This window comes from Pyrgilauda ruficollis, unplaced genomic scaffold (assembly GCF_017590135.1).
Source record: "Pyrgilauda ruficollis isolate IOZ18807 unplaced genomic scaffold, ASM1759013v1 scaffold361, whole genome shotgun sequence".
In the NCBI taxonomy this organism is placed as follows: Eukaryota; Metazoa; Chordata; class Aves; order Passeriformes; family Passeridae; genus Pyrgilauda; species Pyrgilauda ruficollis.
In genome coordinates, this window is record NW_024525057.1 from 45,508 (window position 1) to 64,091 (window position 18,584).

Below are 18,584 nucleotides of genomic sequence, written 5' to 3' on the forward strand. Positions count from 1 at the left end.
ACAGTGGGCCACCTTTGCTCTGCAAAGGCCTGTGGACATTGTGTTCCTGCACACCCCATCATCCATGGTTGCTGGGATGTCCAGCTCTTTGGCCAGCAGCACGTCTAAATTTGCCCATCCAAATTGTGATAAATTCCCATTGGTGGGAATTTCACATTTTCCTTTTTGTCCCATTGGATTCCTGTCTTTTCCCACCCAGAGAAAACTTCTCAAATTGTCACAGCTCACAAAGAGAGCCAAGGTACTTAAAAACCTGGCTCTTCCTCCCCTGTTTTCATTATGGATTTTTAAAACCTCTTTTGAACTGAGCATTTTTATTCCCCACTTCTGAATAAATGCTTATTTTCAAATTTATTTTTTTTTTTCTGAAAAGAAATCCTGCTGCACTGTCAGGGAGAAGGGCAGGATGACCTAACCCATCATTTTCTTCTCCAACTTCTCTGATTCTATGATTCATAAAGCAATTTCTGTTTTTATGAGCAAGGTCCATGGGGAAAATCATTAGCAGAAACCAGATCAAGAGTAGTGCTCCTGATGAAAATACTTTTGGTTAGGAAACTTGGTAGAAATAGTCTGAGTCCTAAATTAAATATTTCCCTTAGGCCATTTGACCTGCTGTGTACATCTGCTGAAAAATTAGGTTTTATTCTTCTTTTGACTGCTTTTTTCTGCTTTTCCTCATTGAATTGTTTTAACCTGCATAGCTCTGTGAAAAATTCACTCATGGCCCAGGTGCCTGAAAGTGATGTGAAAGGAAAAGGCTACATGGATTTAGCCTAAAGTTAAGATGGGCATTAAATGTGATTACTCCTTGTTGGATATGTAGTTTTCCCAAATACTTTTGGGGGAAAAAAAATATCCAAGAATGGGATGGTGAGGGATGTGGACAGAGGGAATATTTTGCTGAGCAGGAGTTGAGAAGGAGCCTGAAAAGCTGCTGGTTCTGTTCTGAAGGAAATCTCATCCTACCTGAGGTCATTTTTAGGGAAACCTCAAGAACCTTTTCCTAATATAATAATAACAAAAGTCAAACTCTTCTCCAAAAAACCCTTTTCATTATTTCAGTGGGCTGAAACAATATAAATGCTTTTATTTCTTTCTCATTTTCTGCTGCAAGTGCCTCATTTTGGAAGCTGAGGCTGAATTGTACCAAATAACAACTTAGAAACCATAAAAAATGAACCATTTTGTTATTGGAAAATACCCAACATTTACATTTCAGTGGTGGATTAGGATTAAATTTTAGTGGAAGTATTCAGATGCTTCCACTCACTTGGAGTTGCAGGGGCTGAGAGTTACTTAGGAGAAAAGACACGAAGGAGGTCCCAGCACAGGGAGGAGCTGGAGCTGCTGCAGAGAGCCCAGAGGAGGCTCCAGGATGAGCAGAGGGATGGAGCAGCTCTGCTGGCAGGAAAGGCTGGCACAGCTGGGATTGTTCAGCTGCACAGGAGAAGCTTTGGGCTGAGCTCAGGGTGGCCTTGCAGGGCCTGAAGGAGCCCCAGGAAACCTGGAGAGAGACAATTTCCAGGGGATGCAGGGACAGCACACAGGGAATGGCTTCCAACTGAAAAATTACAGGTTTGGATCAGATATTAGGAACAATTTCCTCCCTGGCAGGGTGGGCAGGGGCTGGGATGGAATTCCCAGAGCAGCTGGGGCTGCCCCTGGATCCCTGGCAGTGCCCAAGGCCAGGCTGGACACTGGGGCTGGAGCAGCCTGGCACAGGGGAAGGTGTCCCTGCCATGGCATTGGTTGATCTTTAATGTCCCTCCCACCCCAAACCATTCCATGATATGAATTCTGTACAAAAGCAAAGTCACCTCTTTTCCAATACACGCTTCCTTTTTTTTTTTTTTTTAATTTTGCACAAAGCTTACAAATATCTGAATTCTAACAGATGAAGGATCTCATTAAGGAAAGACAGGAATTCTTGATTTCAAGGCCTTTTATCTGGAGACAAAACTGAAATGTGATTATTTCATGGCACTCCTCCAGCCTAAACTTTCCTAAGCCTAAGCTTTATTTCTCAGGTTTTCTTCCTTATATCCCACCTAACCCTGCTCTCTGACACTTTATAGCCATTCCCCATTTTTCTGTCACTCCATGCCCTGGTGAAAATCCCTCTCCAGCATTTTTGTAGCCCCTTTATGTATTTATTGAATTTAATTGGTTTGCAATGGAAAGGACTGTTCAATTTATAGGAATTCCTGGTACAGAGCAGTGCTGGTGAGGATCCTTTCTGTCCTATCAATAAGTTCAACCTCAGTAGGTTTTTAGCACTCCTATCTTTGAGGATTCATGGTGCAGACACTCCTTTTCCATATGGGAAGGGATTATTTTCTCTGGCATTCATCAGTCTCTCTGCTGAGGCTGGAGGGCTGGGTTTGGGTGATATGAGGCAGGGAATTTGTAATTTATTTAGTTCAATGAAATGGTCAAATACGTGGAGCAGGAAACCTGGTGACAACATTGCTTTTCTGGGAGTGCAGTAGATCCTACAGGATTGCTTCCCAAATAATTTTGGGTTTTTTAAAATGAAACACAGAAGCGTTGACAGGCCAAGCTCCTTCTTTGAGAAATCAGTGACTTGGGAAGCCAAAGCTGCTGCACTGTGGGTTAGGAATGAAGTCAAGTCTGACCCAGTCCTGCAGAAATTATTTCAACCTCTTTTCTTAAAGTCACTTCATCCCACACAGCTCTTTTTTCATCCCTCTTGAATTAACATGATTTTCAATCTAGTAATTTTGGTGATCCTCCTTGATGTCTCTGTGCTGAAATCAGGGGGAAGGGCTCTGAACTGTGACAAAACCAGAATCAGCTGAATGTAGATTATTTCTGAACGTGCCTCACTAGGCCTGACTTTCTCTTGCCAACTGCACTCTCTACAAAGTTTTTGTAGCTGTTAAAAGCAGTGAAGAAGAACAAAATCTTTGGGGACAAGAACATTTTCCATAGGAATAGGAAAATATGAGGGGAAAAAAAGATTTGAGGCAGAGGCTGGGGCTGGGAAAGGATGGGCCTGGAGTTGGATCCCTCAGTGGAGGTGCCTGTTGTGGGTTTTAAGGAGTTATTTTGTGGAGTGGAGGTGCCTGTTGTGGGTTTTAGGGAGTTTTTTTGCCTTCCCCTTCCCAGAAGGAGATTTGCTGGCAAAGCTGGGCTGTTGGAGCATCAATCCCGCTGTCCCTCAGGACTGGCAGATGAGTTTTCCTTCAGAGTTTTCCTTCCCTCTGTGAGCTAATCCCTCCTTCCTCAGCTCCTCAGTGGGCTGGGAGAAGGGAGAGGGAAACTTTCACCCCTCATGGAGAGCTCAGACACTTCTGTTTGCTAAAGAAGATTTTAGCAGTGCAGGATCTTTTTTAAAGCCTCAGTTCTTGAGGAGATTCCTTATTTAGGGGTTCCCCAAAACACCATGTGTGTAAGGGAAAGGCTGGAGGAAGCTATGTGGCATTTTCAGTGAACAACTCCTATTTTCTTCTTGAAATACAACTACAAAGAGTGGAGATATGTTGGAGTTCTGGCTGCTGAGAATTTGAGACTCTGTGTGCTGCCGGGCACTGATCCCCAAGAGAACACTGCATTGACCTGAGGCTGTGGAGAAGCTTCCAAAATGGAATGACAGAACTGGGATTGTGGGTGTGCAGTTTGAATAGAGGTGTGTGATATCACAGGTGAAAAACTTAGAGTTTGGGGCTTTAGAATATAGTAATATATATGGAGCAAGGCAAAAACTGGCAAAAATCCACCTGCACTGCAGCTCCTCCCAGCTCTGCCTGCCCTGGATTATCAGCTGGAGCGTTCCCTCCTTGCAGCCCCACACAAAACACCACAGGGTTTTGCTTCATGGTGGTGAAGAATGGAAAAAAGGCTTTACTTTGGCTCTGCATCTTCATTTATGCTCCTGCTCTTTGGGAATACTGGAATGGCTGCCCGGGGAGGTGCTGCAGTCACCATCCCTGGGGGTGTTTAACACAGCCTGGATGTGGCACTGGGGGCCAGGCTTTGTTGGGGCTGGGCTGGACTCCATGGTCTTGAAGGTCTCTTCCAACCCAGGGATTCTGGGAATTCTGGGAATTCTGTGGAATTGCAGTGAGGAAATGCATTTTCTCTCAGTGTTCATGAGAAATCTCGCTCAGGCTGATCCTGTGCCTTGCTGTCTGAGTGTGTGCAAAGCAGGAGGGACAGAATGCCTGGGAGAGAATTGTGTTCTTCCAGTGCCCAAAGGGGTTCCAGGAGAGCTGCAGAGGGATTTTTCACAGGGCAGGACACCGGGAATGGCTTTAAGCTGAAGGAGGGCAGGGATGGATGGGATATTGGGAAGGAATTGTTCCCTGGGAGGGTGGACAGGTTCTGGAATAGAAGCTGAATAGATCCCTGGAAGGGTCCAAGGACAGACTGGAATAACATGGGATAGTAGATGGTGTCCCTGCCCATGACAGGGATCTTTAAGGTCCCTTCCAACCCACATCATTCCATGATTCTATGAGAGGCCATCTCAGCTCTTCTTGGAATCATCAGGGCAGGTGTTGTCTGTCCTACAAGGACACAATGTCCTCATAAATCACTTAAACACATCCTAAAGAGACAGAATGATGGGAACATCTTCCCTGCCTTCCTTAATCATGGAACAGATTAGGAACAGCATGTAAAAATGGGAGGAGGCAGCAGAAAGAATTTCCCCCGTCATAAACAAAACATGGAGACACTTTAATTTTATTTTTCTAATAGTGCCTGACCTTTGTTCCTTTATTCTTCCTTTGAGTTTGGAGCTCGAGTCCATCAAGCCCCACATCCACCAGGCCACCTTCTGGGGCTGACCAGTCCAGAAAAGCCAGGCTGTGTCACAACCCTCGGCACATAAAGCTGCAGGAAAGGAAAAAAAAAAAACAAACCAAAAACATTTATGGGACAGTGTTGATTTTATTATTAAGGATTCTGTTTGTCTGATTCCTCCCTCCAGCCAGCACCACGGGCTGTTCCTCATTACCTGCCCCACGTATCTTCCCAATCTCACCACAAAGAGTTTGGGTTGACCACACCACTTCCCTCTTGAAAGTTAATCCAGTTTGACTCACCCTGAGCAGCTCCAGCCGAGCCAAGGAAAACAAGGCAAAGAATAACCTGCTTGTATCCACTTTGGAAACTTCTCAGAGGCCCTGCTTTCAGAGTGCTCCACAGTAGCTCACTATATCTCCCTGCAGCTGCAGAGAAAATCAGGGAAGCAAAAAAAAAAAAAAAAAGGGCTCCAGAAGTTAAAATAAAGCCCAGGCAGAACCACATGAAATTTATGAGTTCACAGTGCAGCGTTAGTGCAGAGGAGGAACCGACTGATTAAAATAGCCAAACTCATTTCTGTGGAAAACCAGGAATTTTCAGCTATTGTGTGGCAGCAGCAGGCATTGGGTTTGGTAAAAGCAAAGGTCTGAAGTTCAAGGGAGTGTGTGTAGCCCCAGTTATGCTCTTTTCTTGGGCAGGAGCAAAGCTCCACGCGGTCAAAGCGTGAGCAGTCAGCACCTACAGGGACTAAATTGAATTTGGTGTTGCCAAATTGCCCTGGTTTATATAAACACCGAGGCACAGGACCTGACCTTGAAGGTGCAGGTGCCTTGTTCAGCCCTGGCTGAGGGTGAGTGATGGGGACCTTTCACTGCCTCGAGACATTTGTGATGAAATGTTCCTGTCTGAGCAATTCCTCTGCTGTTTGTACAACCATTGCCCTGTATGGAGTCACAGCACAGGTGACAAATGTCCTCACCCCTGGCTTTTCCTGCTCGGTGTCTTGGTTTGAAAAGACAGGTGTCTGCTAAGGAAGGCAGGAGCCTCCCTTGAAATGGAAAATGTAAACCTCCTCCCTCTGAATTATTATAATTTTGAAATTAAGGGGCTCTCAGGCAAAAATATGGGAGCAGGAATAACAGTTCTTTAGTAGGAAAATTAAAAATACAAATGCAATAGTACCAAAAAAAAAAAACCAAAAAAACACCAAAAAACAAAAAAAACCCAAACACTGCCAGAGTCAGAACATGCCCTGTCCCCCTGTGTGTCAGGGTGGTGGCACAGTCCCATCCCATGGGGGCTCAGCCCTCCTGCAGTGCCAGCTGTGGTTCTGCTGGAGCAGGGATCCTGCACAAGGCTGGAGTTTTCCTCTGAAGCTCCAGGGCTGCTGGAGATGGGCCTGCTCTAGCAGAGAACTGCTCCAGCTCTGACAGATGGAAATAGAATTCACAGCCCCATTTCCAGCCTAAGACACTCAGGATGAGGGAGGGGCTCCAGAAACGTGATTGCGGTGCCTGAGTGAGGTCTCTGTGTCCAGCAGAAACCTTCTCCCAAGGGCTGCTCTTGTACCTCGAGTCCTGGGGCAGTTTTGGGTGTCTTAACAGAAGATCAAAACCTCTTGGAGAGTGTCCCAAGGAAGTTCTCAAGGTGTGGAAGGCTCTGGAGAGGCTGAGGGCATTGGGTTTATCCTGCTGGAGCAGAGGACACTGAGGGCAGAGCTCCATGGGGCCAACTCCTGCTGGAGCTGGGCCAGGAGAGATTTAGGTTGGATTTTAGGGAAAGGCTCTTCCCCAGAGGCTGCTGGCAGTGCCCAGGCTGCCCAGGGAATGGGCACGGCCCCGAGGCTGCCAGAGCTCCAGGAGCCTTTGGCCAGCGCTGCCAGGGATGCCCAGGCTGGGATTTTGGGGGGGTCTGGGCAGAATTGGGAGTTGGATCATCCTTGTGGATCCCTCCTAACTCAGGATATTCCAGGATTCCACGTGTTTTCAGCAGCTTCCCCTTGGAGAGAGGAGTTTTTTTGTGCCTGTATTTTATTTTTTCTTGGTTTCTCCCTGAGCTGGTGCTGGGCTGCTTGGGGCTCATCCTGCACCTTCTCTCTCAGACAAATCTCCAGCTCTGCTGCCTCAGCCGAGGCTGGAGGGGATTCCTGGGGCACTTTGGGAAGATGCAAGAAAGAAACAAAAGCGGCTCTTGGCAAAGCATTGCTAGGCTTGTGACTCATTCAAACATTGACAAGGGCTTGGGGTTTGGAAGCTGAGATGAGGGAAAGGGAAAAGAAAGCAAAGGTTGTAATTTTACAAACTCATTCAAATTTCGTGATCAACTTCTTCCGTCCAAACCCCAAACGCTTCATGACTTTTACTTCACTGCCATGACCTAATTCCTGGGGTTAATTCCAGGCAATAATTACTCTTCCACAAGAGGGAGGGCACAGATTCAGCAGAAGCTGAGGTGGATCTACCCAAAATAATTGTGGTTTTAGTGGAAATATGCTCGTGCTTTGCTGTTTGTACCTCACAGGCCTCACCAGCAGAGCTGGGGGAGAGGAGAAAAAATTCCTGCCTCAGAAATGTGTCAGGATTGCTTTTTGTGGATTTGGGAGCTTGAGATAGACCTGAGGATTTTATGTGTTCATCAGGAGGAGGGAAAGTGGGAGACACCCTGGAGGGATGTGGAGAGAGGGAAAGCAGAGCCTCCACTCATCCTTTTTCCCAGGAATGTTCCCCTGGAGCTCTCCTGACACAACTGGGCCGAGTTTCAGTGATGGACAGGGCTCCCAGCCTGAAATTAGAGCTGAAAATTGGAAATTGGAAGCCCAAGGAGGGCATGGAGTCTCCATCTCCGGAGACATTCCAGCCCCACCTGGATGTGTTGGTGTGTCAGCTGCTCCAGGTGGCCCTGCCTGCACTGGGGGAGCTCCAGAAGTCCCTTCCCACCCGGAAAATTATGGGATTCTGTGAGCTGAAGTTCATTTTCTAGACTATATCAGGCAAGAGGGTCTTGATCTGGAGTCTCCCACCTGCTCAGGTTTGTCCTGGGACAGAATTTCTTTTTACAAATTTTCCTCTACCTGTGTTTAACAAAAATTCTAAAATAATTTAAAAATTATTTTAAAAAGGGGAGCTACGGAAAAATATCTTGTCAAAATCTTGTTTAACTACAGTGAAAACACATAGGGAAAAAATTCCAGGACTTCCAGAGGAGGTGCAAGGAGCTCCCTGGGGTTTCCCAGGTAAAATAGGGAGAGCAGGAATCTGTAAATCCTGGTTCACCTTTTTGATGTCACTTGGTGGAAAATTGAAATGCTCAGCACAGGATTGGACCATAAACATCGTTTTACCTGCAGTTATTCCAAGGGAGGAGCAGATTTTTCCAGCCAGGCTGAGCTTTTCAGGGGAACTGAGAAGAGAATTCAGCTGGAAGGGGTTCCCAGTGCCCCAGAGCTCCTCTGGATCAGCCTGGCCACAGAGTCAGGGCCTCATTCCCACATTTCCCAGCCCCAGCACTGCTCCTGCTGCTCATTACAGGCAGGCCATGAGAATATTATAATATATAATACATAATATAAAATAATATATCTAATATATTATATATTATATATATATTGTATAATATATAATATACACAATATATTATACATTATATATTTAATGTAGAATATATATAATATAATATATAATATATAATATATAATATATAATATATAATATATAATATATAACATATAATATATAATATATAATATATAACATATAATATATAAGGAAAGGTAAAGGTTCCTTGGCCTCTGCTTAACCCAATTTTGCCTCTCTGAGCCTGAAAGCATCTAAGGATTCCTGCAAAAATCCCAAAAAAATTAAAGGAAAATTCAGTATTTCAAAGGAAGATAAATGTTCCTTGGCCTGTTCTGCCTCTCTGAGCTTGAAAGCATCTAAGGATGTCTGCAAAAATAAAATTTAAAAAAAAAAATCAAAGGAAAATTCCAAATTTCAAAGGAAGGTAAAGGTCCTTTGGCCTCTGCTTTACCCAATTCTGCCTCTCTGAGCCTGAAAGGCATCTAAGGATGCCTATGAAAATCCCCAAAAATTAAAGGAAAATTCAATATTTCAAAGGAAGGTAAAAGTTCCTTGGCCTATTCTGCCTCTCTGAGCCTGAAATGATCTAAGGATGCCTGCAGAAATCCCAAACAAAATTAAAAGAAAATTCAAAATTTCAAAAATTCAGACATTTCAATTTCACTTCCTTGGCCTCTGTTTTACCCAGTTCTGCCTCTTTGAGCCTGAAAGCATCTAAGCATGCCTGCAAAAATAAAATTAAAAAAAAAAAATTAAAGGAAAATTCAAAATTTCAAAGGAAGGTAAATGTTCCTTGGCCTCTGCTTTACCCAGTTCTGCCTCCCTGAGCCTGAAAGTATCTAAGAAAGCCTAATAAATAAATAAATAAATAAATAAATAAATAAATAAAGAAGCCTAAAAAATAAATAAATAAATAAATAAAGGATTAAAGGAAAATTCAAAATTTCAAGAGAAAATTTCAGTCAAATTTTATTTCTTTTCCTGCACTTGTGCATCCCAGCCTGAGCCTCCACTGCCAGCAGCATTCCCATGGAATAGGGGCTGCCAGGATACTTTGCTGCTGCCATTTCCCCATCCTCAACGCCAACATCTGGCTGCAGGCCAGGGCTGAGTGTTCCAGGGCTCTCCCAGGCTGTAAAACTGCATTTCCCTGCCATTCCATAAAATTGCATTTCCCTGCCATTCCATAAAATTGCATTTCCCTGCCATTAAAAGGGAAAGCACTTTCATCTTGCCTCACTGTCAAAGGCTTGGAAGAACCAATGCCCTCCCTATACATTATTCAAAAAAAAAATATTCCATGGCAAAATATTATTCCATGTCAAAAAAATATTCCGTGTCAAAAAGTCCTCCTGACCTCAGGCAGTGTTTGGAAGGGATAATCTAAAAAAAAAAGTCAAAAAGCCCCCAAATCCTGTGGTTTAGCCAAGCTGGCTGCATGTCCTGTTTATTGCAGCATCCCAAACACCAACCCTGCAAGCTGAGGGGGAAAATGTTCGTTTTTTTTTTTTCTTTGTTAATTGATCCTTTTCTCTTTTAATTGATTCCCCTGCAAGCTGAGGGGGAAAATGTTCGTTTTTCTTTTCTCTTCAAGAGAAAGAGTTTTGGTTTTGGTTTGTTAATTTGAGATTTTACTGATTTTGAGATTAATTTATAATTAATGTATTAAGGAATGTGGTGGTTTGGTGTTGGTTAATTCCTAATGTATTTATTTTTTGTTGTGAGGTAGAATTAGGAGGAAGGTAAAGCAGATTTAAAACTTCAAATGGGTATAAAGAAAAATTTATTAACAGTAACTAAAAGAGAGGAATAAGAATTTCTGTCTCTCTCTTAATCCTTGTGAAAAATCTCTGGGGAGGGGAAGAAGGCAGTGGTTCTACATTGTGTGAGCTCTGTGCCAAGGTTTTCCTTCAACAGCTGGAAGTTTGAGTGATTTTCACCAAGATTTGTGGCCAAAGTGCTTCAGCAGAGCCAAAGCAGCTTCCAAACACCTTCCTGCTGCTCTTTTTCATCCTGGAAAAGGGAGCTCTGGGCTTGTGGCCACCTCACGGGGCTGGCAGCAGAGTGGCTGTCACAGGGTCACCTCCTGGCCCTGGGCAGGGCACCTCATTCCTCTGGCATTCCATTTTCCACCTGGAAAAAGGGTTAATAACAGTGCTGCCCGTCCCAGGGGTGAGCTGAGGATATTTTTTCTGCTCCAGCAAGGTGTTTAGAGGGGAACTTCAAAGCACAGCTAATAAACACCAAAATACAGGTCGCCCTCACAAAGGGCTGCCTGTGCTTTGAGAGTGGCTTGGGAGGAATATTTATATTTGTTACGTTTTTCTGACACACTTCTTCACTTCTCTCCTGCAGAGCTCTGGTGCCAAACAGGTTCTGTGCAGTCAGAGGAGGAGAAATAATAAATAGATTTTTCTGGCTGGGGACAAGGAGGGTAAAGAGGCACTTTTGCATCTTGAGGTGACAATTGCCTGGCCTTGATTCTGAGTGCTTCCCACTCAAAATTAAAATGGAGCCGCACAAAAGCAGCAGAGTTCTCCTGAGGAAGAACCCATTGGTGCTGCTCTTTCTCCCAAATGGAATTTCCACAAATTCAAGGGATGAGACAGATCTTGGCTGTGCCCGTGCACTGCTGGGAATCCCAGGATGTGGAAAAGGGCCCACACAGGAGGCTGGAACACCCCCAAAATTCAGATTGATGCTCTGGAGCATCACGGGAAGGGGTCCAAGTTTCACTCAGTGGATGCAGGGTTTGAAGATATCATGGAAATCAGGAGGAATTTTGGACATCAGGAGGAATTTTGTCCCAGACAGGGTTGTTAAAGGTTCAGATGTGCTGCCCAGGGAGGTTTGGAGTGCACATCCCTGGAGATTCCAGCAGGGCACAAGGAGGGGACTGGGCACAGCTGGAACTCCATGGGACCCTGGATTTCCAACCTCAGGGATTTTGGGATTCTGTGAGACAGGCAGAGATCCTCCCACATCCTGGAGCAGCCTGGCACTGCAGGGTCAGGAGAGGTGGGAAGGGAAGGGGAGGTCCCAGGGGGTGAAGCTTGGCCTTCCTGCTCTCCTGTAAAAGCAGGAGGTGCCTGAGGAGGATCTGAAACCAGGAATGAACGCCAGCGTGGGGCTGCAGCTGGAAGGATGTGGCTCTTGGCTCTGCCAGCCCTGGGTTGATCCTGCTGGAGCTTAAAATAATCCCCATGGATGAGGTATTTTACACAACTAGTGTGACTCCACATGTTGGCGTCCACATCCAGGGTCAGGAGCCCAAGGCTGGAGGAACTTCCAGCTTTTCTCTGCTGACAAATGCAGCATTTGCTCCCGACCAACCAGAGTGTCAGATAAAAGTCCTTTTCATCTGTCTTTGCTTCTCCCCTCCTTTTTTATTTCTATTTTATTTTTTTAAGCCCTAATGGGTCTCTTTAATGATGAAACCACTGCTATATAATATGTCTCTTTATATTTTAATTCCTCCCCCTCCCCTTGGGATAATTTACAGCACAGTGTGGAATCTGAGACAGTTCAAGCTGTGCCAAAGGGCCTGGCAATGGGAAGAAATGCCGAGCCACTGAGATTTGGAACCATAAGACGAGTTATAAAATTTAATTTTAGAAATGCAGCTACTGGGAACTGCTTTTAAATGCACATTTTCCTTTTAGTGCATGAAATGGGCCTGTGTCTTGATTGAGCTGTCAGGGTGGCTTGAAAGAGTTCTATGTAGAGGAAGGGGCCTAGAGGGCTCTGCAGAGAACTTTTTGCTGCTTATTCAGTGATATTCAACATTGAGAGAGGGATTTTTAGGAATGTTTATGGATTAAAAGTTAAGGGGGGGAGTGTGGAATAAGGAGTAGTGGATAAAAAAAAATAAAATAATGCCAACTTTTTATATGATCGCAGAATGGTTTGGGTTGGAAAAGACCTTAAAGATCATCTCATTCCATCCCTGCCATGGCAGGGACACCTTCCCCTGTGCCAGGCTGCTCCAGCCCCAGTGTCCAACCTGGCCTTGGGCACTGCCAGGGATCCAGGGGCAGCCCCAGCTGCTCTGGGAATTCCATCCCAGCCCCTGCCCACCCTGCCAGGGAACAATTCCTCATTCCCAAGATCCTATCTAACCCTGCCTTCCTTTATCTTAAGGCCATTCCCCTTTTCTTGTCACAAGTTCCCCTGTTTCTTCAAGTAGAACAAGTAGAAAAATGAAGATGGTTGAGCTCTGGGCTGGAGATTTGGGCTGCATTCCTGGCAGGACAGCAGGAAACATAAGGCACAAAGATCCATGAGGCACTGGATGTCCTGAGACAAATCCAGTGTGCAGAAATCATAGAATCATAGAATAGAACCATGGAATATGAGCTGAAGGAACCCACAGGGATCACCCAGTGCCACCCCTGGCCCTGCCCAGACCCCCCAACAACCCCACCCGGGGCATCCCTGGCACCGCTGGCCGAAGGCTCCTGGAGCTCTGGCAGCCTCGGGGCTGGGACCTTTGAAAAGTCTGGGAGAGCTGGGATTGTTCAGCTGCACAGGAGAAGCTTTGGGCTGAGCTCAGGGTGGCCTTGCAGGGCCTGAAGGAGCCCCAGGAAACCTGGAGAGAGACAATTCCCAGGGGATGCAGGGACAGCACACAGGGAATGGCTGCCAGTGCCAGAGGGCAGGGCTGGATGGGATCTGGGCAATGAGGAATTGTTCCCTGGCAGGGTGGGCAGGGGCTGGGATGGAATTCCCAGAGCAGCTGGGGCTGCCCCTGGATCCCTGGCAGTGCCCAAGGCCAGGCTGGACACTGGGGCTGGAGCAGCCTGGCACAGTGGAAAGCAGAAATGTGTCACCTCAGTCCTTCCAGCTGAATCTGGATGTGTCCCAGTGCTGTCCTCATTCTCTGGGACCTTTCCTGTCCCATCCCAGCCCTGGAGCTTCATGGGGACTGTGCTCCAAGGGCTGCTCTGGGAAGTGCTGGACCCTGTAATTCCCACGTGGCCATGCCCAAGTCCCCTGTGCCCTGCTGATGCTCGAAATTCAGCATTTCCTCTCTTGGAGCTGAGTGTCTGATGGGACCTCACGTTCCTGGAGCTCCCAGTGGCACCAAGAGAAACCTCATTATGCCAGTTCCAGTTCTGCCAGTGTTTATTTCCCATTCCTATCCATAAAACCATTGCAAAAGAACCCAAAACCAGGATTTGATTTGGTTTGTTATTTTTCAGCCCTGTAGCACTTGTCTGGTTGTGGTGCCTGGTGACAATCTGGAATGGAATTTTTGAGGAGTTATCCCAGTGCAGGTTTAGCACAGGGGCTGTTTCCTCCTTTTAGAAACCATGGGGAAGGTAGAAAGGCCCTGAAATTTTCGGTGGCTCTGGTTCTTCAGCCCTGGGCACATCTCAGGCTGCTCCACAATAAGACTGCAAAACTTTAGAGGTGATTTCACTTTCATTTCAGACAGTCCCAGATTAGCACCTTCACCAGCAGATCAGGGGTTGCAAAAACCAGGAAAAAAATTAAAAATAAACCAAAACCAACCAACCTCATGTACCAAGTGAGCTTTTCTGATCTTTTTCCCCCCCCTCCCACACTAGGACATCGTCAGAAAATAGATGAGCAGACAAAGCCCGGCAGCTTGTCCTTTTCTGAGCGCCTGAGCGAGTTGGAGCAGTTGCGTCGCACGGCCATGAGGGTCAGCCCACACCACCCAGCCCCCACACCCAACCCTCGAGCCTCCTTGAACCACAGCACAGCTTTTAACCCTCAGCCTCAGAGTCAGATTCAGGGTAAGTACCCAAAATACTCCCCCTGCTCACCCACCTCCATCCCTGCAGCCTACGGGGACTCACGGCCCTGCTGTGCTTCCATCTCTTTGGGGCTCTCCTTGGAGATCTTTGACACATGAGAGTGTTTAAGGAGTGAAAAGAGGAGGTTTTTTTCATGGGTGTTTGGATTTTGGGAAGCCTGGATGTTTGAATTTGGGAATTTGGGAAGCCTGGCAGGTTTTAAGAGGTCCATTCTAATCCTCCCCCTCCATGTGCACCTCCATCCCTGCAGCCTGTGGGGGCTCATGGCCCTGTTGTTGTTCCAACTCTTTGGGGCTCTCCTTGGAGATCTTTGACACATAAGGGTGTTTAAGGGGTGAAAAGACGAGTTTTTTCTTGGATGTTTTGATTCTGGGGAGCCTGGCAGGTTTTAAGAGCTCATTCTAGTCCTCTATCCTGTGGCCTATGGGGGATTGCAGCCCTGCTCTGTTTCCACTTCTGAGCTCTCCTTGGAGATCTTTGACAAGCAAGAGCCTTTGAGGAGTGAAAAGAGGGGTTTCTCAATGGATGTTTGGATTTTGGGAAGCCTGGATGGTTGAGTTTGGGAATTTGGGGATGTTTTAAGAGGTCCATTCTAATCCTCCCTGTGCTCGCCTACCTCCACCAGGCGGCCTACACGGGCTCATGGACCCACTGTGCTTCCGTCTCTTTGGGGCTCTCCTTGGAGATCTTTGACACATAAGAATGTTTAAGGAGTGAAAAGAGGAGGTTTTTTTCATGGGTGTTTGGATTTTGGGAAGCCTGGATGTTTGAGTTTGGGAATTTGGGGATGTTTTAAGAGGTCCATTCTAATCCTCCTTGCACTCACCTACCTGCACCCCACGGCCTACACGGGCTCATGGACCCACTGTGCTTCCATCTCTTTGCGGCTCCTCTTGGAGATCTTTGACACACGAGAGTGTTTAAGGAGTGAAAAGAGGGGCTTCCCAATGGATGTTTGGATTTTGGCAAGCCTGGCAGGTTTTAATGAGTCCATTCTAGTACTCCCTCTGCTCGCCCACCTCCACCCCACGGCCTACGGGGGCTCACAGCCCTGCTCTGCTTCCATTCCTTCTGAGCTCTCCTTGAAGGTCTTTGACATGTCAGAGCCTTTGAGGAGTGAAAAGAGGGGTTTCTCAATGGATGTTTGGATTTTGGGAAGCCTGGATGTTTGAGTTTGGGAATTTGGGGATGTTTTAAGAGGTCCATTCTAATCCTCCTTGCGCTCGCCCACCTCCACCCCGCAGCCTACACGGGCTCATGGCCTCACTGTGGGGCTCCACGGCCCCATCTTTTAGTGACTCTCCTTGGAGATCTTTGGATCTTTGACACATGAGAGTCTTTAAGGAGTGAAAAGAGGGGCTTCCCAATGGATGTTTGGATTTTGGCAAGCCTGGCAGGTTTTAAGGGGCCGGTTCTGTATCTTTCCAGTGTCAGCACAGCTCATGGGTTTTGTTTGCCTCAACCTGCAGAGCCGTTGTTGTCTTGCAAAGCCAGGCCTTGTTCCAGATGTATTTCCCAATGGACATTTGTCCATGAGGGTGCTGGAGAGAGAGGGAAATGCTGTCAAAGCCTTGCTTTGACCTTTCCTAGGAAGGCAGCAGCAAAGAGAGCTTTGCAAAGTGCTTCATCCCCCCACCTCTGAGTGCTGAGGCATTCCCAGGACAGGCTGCTTTGGAGGTGTTTCTGTGCCTGGTGGTTTTCCAGGGGGTTTTGGTGGAATGAAAACCTGCAAAAGGGTCACTCAGGAGTCTGATTTCCTTCCAGGCTCGGATGAAACCGAGTCATCCAGCTTGGAATCTTATCTGGCATCCCCTGGGGCTGAGTCTGTCCCTGCTAAAATTCCTGCTGAAATTTGGGCAGTGGGTCAGGTCACCGAGCACTATCAAAATGCAGATTCATGGGGAGATAGACCCAAAAAAGTGGGACAGTGTTGGTTTTAGCAGGTGCTGTTCCTAACAGAGTTTTCCTCTCTTCTTCCAGCCAGAAGGAAATGGGCTCAGTCAAGGTTCTCTGCTGGGATTTTGGAGAGGAATAGTTACAGGGAATTGGGATAAGTTCTTATTTTGGGATTTATTTCTGAGAGCAGGGTGCTCTTTCCTGCAGGCAGGAAAGGTTATCACTCACCTCAGCCAACTCTTGGAACTTCCCTTTATTCCCAGGGTTTAGTAGAATTATTGCAAATCTGCTGGGTTTGGGGTATTTTTGGCAATCATAGAATCAGGGAATGGTTTGGAATGAGTTGGAAAGGACCTTAAAGATCATTTTGTTTCAACCCAAACCATGGGCAGGGACACCTTCCACTATCCCAGGCTGCTCCAAGCCCAGTCCAAGCTGGCCTTGGATGATTCCAGGGATGGAGCAGTCACACAATTCTGTGGACAAGCTGCCTTCCTCACAGGGAAGATTTTCTCCCCAAAATCCCAATCTAACCATACTAAACCCTACTGATTTTACTACTAAAAATCAACCAGTGATCACGTGCTCTACAAAGCAAAAAGAAACTGGAAGCACCACGCAGCTCCTTCCCCTGGCTGGAGCAATTCCAGGTCAGCTCAGGTGAAGGATCCCACCCCTCACACCCCCCTCACTTGTCTCCCTGATTTGCAGAGCAAACCACGCTGGGTTTCTCCAGCTCATGGCTCTGTTCCTATAAAAAAACACCCAAATTTTATTGTGGCTGCTCAGCAGAGCAGACGTGGGTGGAGGTATTGGTGGCAGCCTCGCATTCTTCAGCTTCTTGGGAACACTTTCTGCCTGGCAGAGTATCAGGTTTAACACTCAGGATCCCTTTTTCCTGCTTCCCTGTGGAATTCCTGATGGGTTTTTCATGCAGGGCCTGGACCCAGCTGCTCCCTCTGGGAATAGCTGTAGGAGGTGGTTGGGCTTTGCTAGTTCCAACAGGATTTAATGTTTCACCTGTGGATGCAGCTCAGCCATGGATGTTTCCTCATGGATATTCTCCTCTTCTCCTGCTTTCACTCTCCCTCCCAAACAGGTGTTGTCCATTGAGGATGGAATTGTTGAGGTTTGCAGTGGATATCAGGAAAATAAACCCCAAACTGAAGCCTCTCTCATTTGTCTGTTGCCATCACCTTTTAACTTTCAGGGCTCATCTTTTCAGGGCCACGTTATCACAGCAGAGAAAGCAGTGATGGGGTGGGGAAAAGCTCCAGGACCATCATTGTTCCCTTGGTGATCAAAGTGTGATTGGATTAGGGTTTATCTTCTGGGATATTCATTTCTTTTTATTATTATTTTTGGTTATTCAGTTTCAGAGCAGAGGCCTCAAAAACAAGGAAGGGAAGGGGAGAGCTGGGATTGTTCAGCTGCACAGGAGAAGCTTTGGGCTGAGCTCAGGGTGGCCTTGCAGGGCCTGAAGGAGCCCCAGGAAACCTGGAGAGAGACAATTTCCAGGGGATGCAGGGACAGCACACAGGGAATGGCTGCCAGTGCCAGAGGCAGGGCTGGATGGGATCTGGGCAATGAGGAATTGTTCCCTGGCAGGGTGGGCAGGGCTGGGATGGAATTCCCAGAGCAGCTGGGGCTGCCCCTGGATCCCTGGCAGTGTCCAAGGCCAGGCTGGACACTGGGGCTGGAGCAGCCTGGCACAGGGGAAGGTGTCCCTGACATGGCAGTGGGGGAACAAAATGATCTTTAAGATCCCTTCCAACCCAAACCAATCTGGGATTCCATGATTCCATGAGAACCAAAACAACTCTGAACATCCCATTTCACACCTTCCTCCCCATTTTGCGTCCTGAAGCATTTCTGGTGAAACTTTCTCACCAAAGAGAGGACAAAGTTCTTTTTATAAGACCAAACCCCCATCCATTACTGAATTCCAAGCAGTATCCCAAAATTTTGCTTTAACTCCCACCAGTAGGAGCCACAAGCTGCTCCTCCACTCATCCAAACCCACTTATCTTTCAAAAAAAAACCCCAAAACTAAAATAGACAGAGCAGTTCTTGGATTGCAAGGGGCAGGTTGCCATGCCACTAAACCACTGTTTATTTGTTGAGGTTTTCAGCTAGAAAAGGATTGAGGGTAATTTTAACTTCCTATTTTAGCAAGTCTCAAACAGGAGAATAAATCCTTTTGTTTGGATACAAATAAAATAAATAGAATAAAGAATAACAAAAAAGAATATATCAAGAATAATAAAAAGAATAATATAAAGAATACAAAAATAAAAAGAATAAAACCTTTTGTGTCACGGATACAAATCCACATTAAGAGTTGAATTCAGAGCCCATAAATTGCTTTAATTGAATTTTTATGCTTCTTTCATATCACAAGGAGGGAACCACATCCACCTGTTCCCTTGGAAGTTCTAACCATGGCCAATTCCCAGACCAAAGGGGAACAGGAGGGGAGGAAAAGCTTCCACCACATGGTTTAAGTTCAGAGATTATTTCATGCCAGAACCGAGTGTAAAATGTCAAAGGATTTGAC

The 18,584-nt window shown here is 46.4% G+C and overlaps 1 protein-coding gene across 1 annotated transcript in view; it reads left to right on the top strand.

The window, feature by feature from the left end:
• LOC121357999 (runt-related transcription factor 1-like) overlaps positions 1 to 14,229 on the top strand; it is a 43,147-nt gene extending 28,918 nt beyond the window's left edge. Inside the window, exons 4-5 of the mRNA XM_041475825.1 lie at positions 13,919 to 14,110; positions 14,159 to 14,229. Coding sequence (XP_041331759.1) covers positions 13,919 to 14,110; positions 14,159 to 14,229 — 263 coding nt within the window. The remainder of the gene's footprint in view (positions 1 to 13,918; positions 14,111 to 14,158) is intronic.
• Positions 14,230 to 18,584: the final 4,355 nt, after the last annotated feature.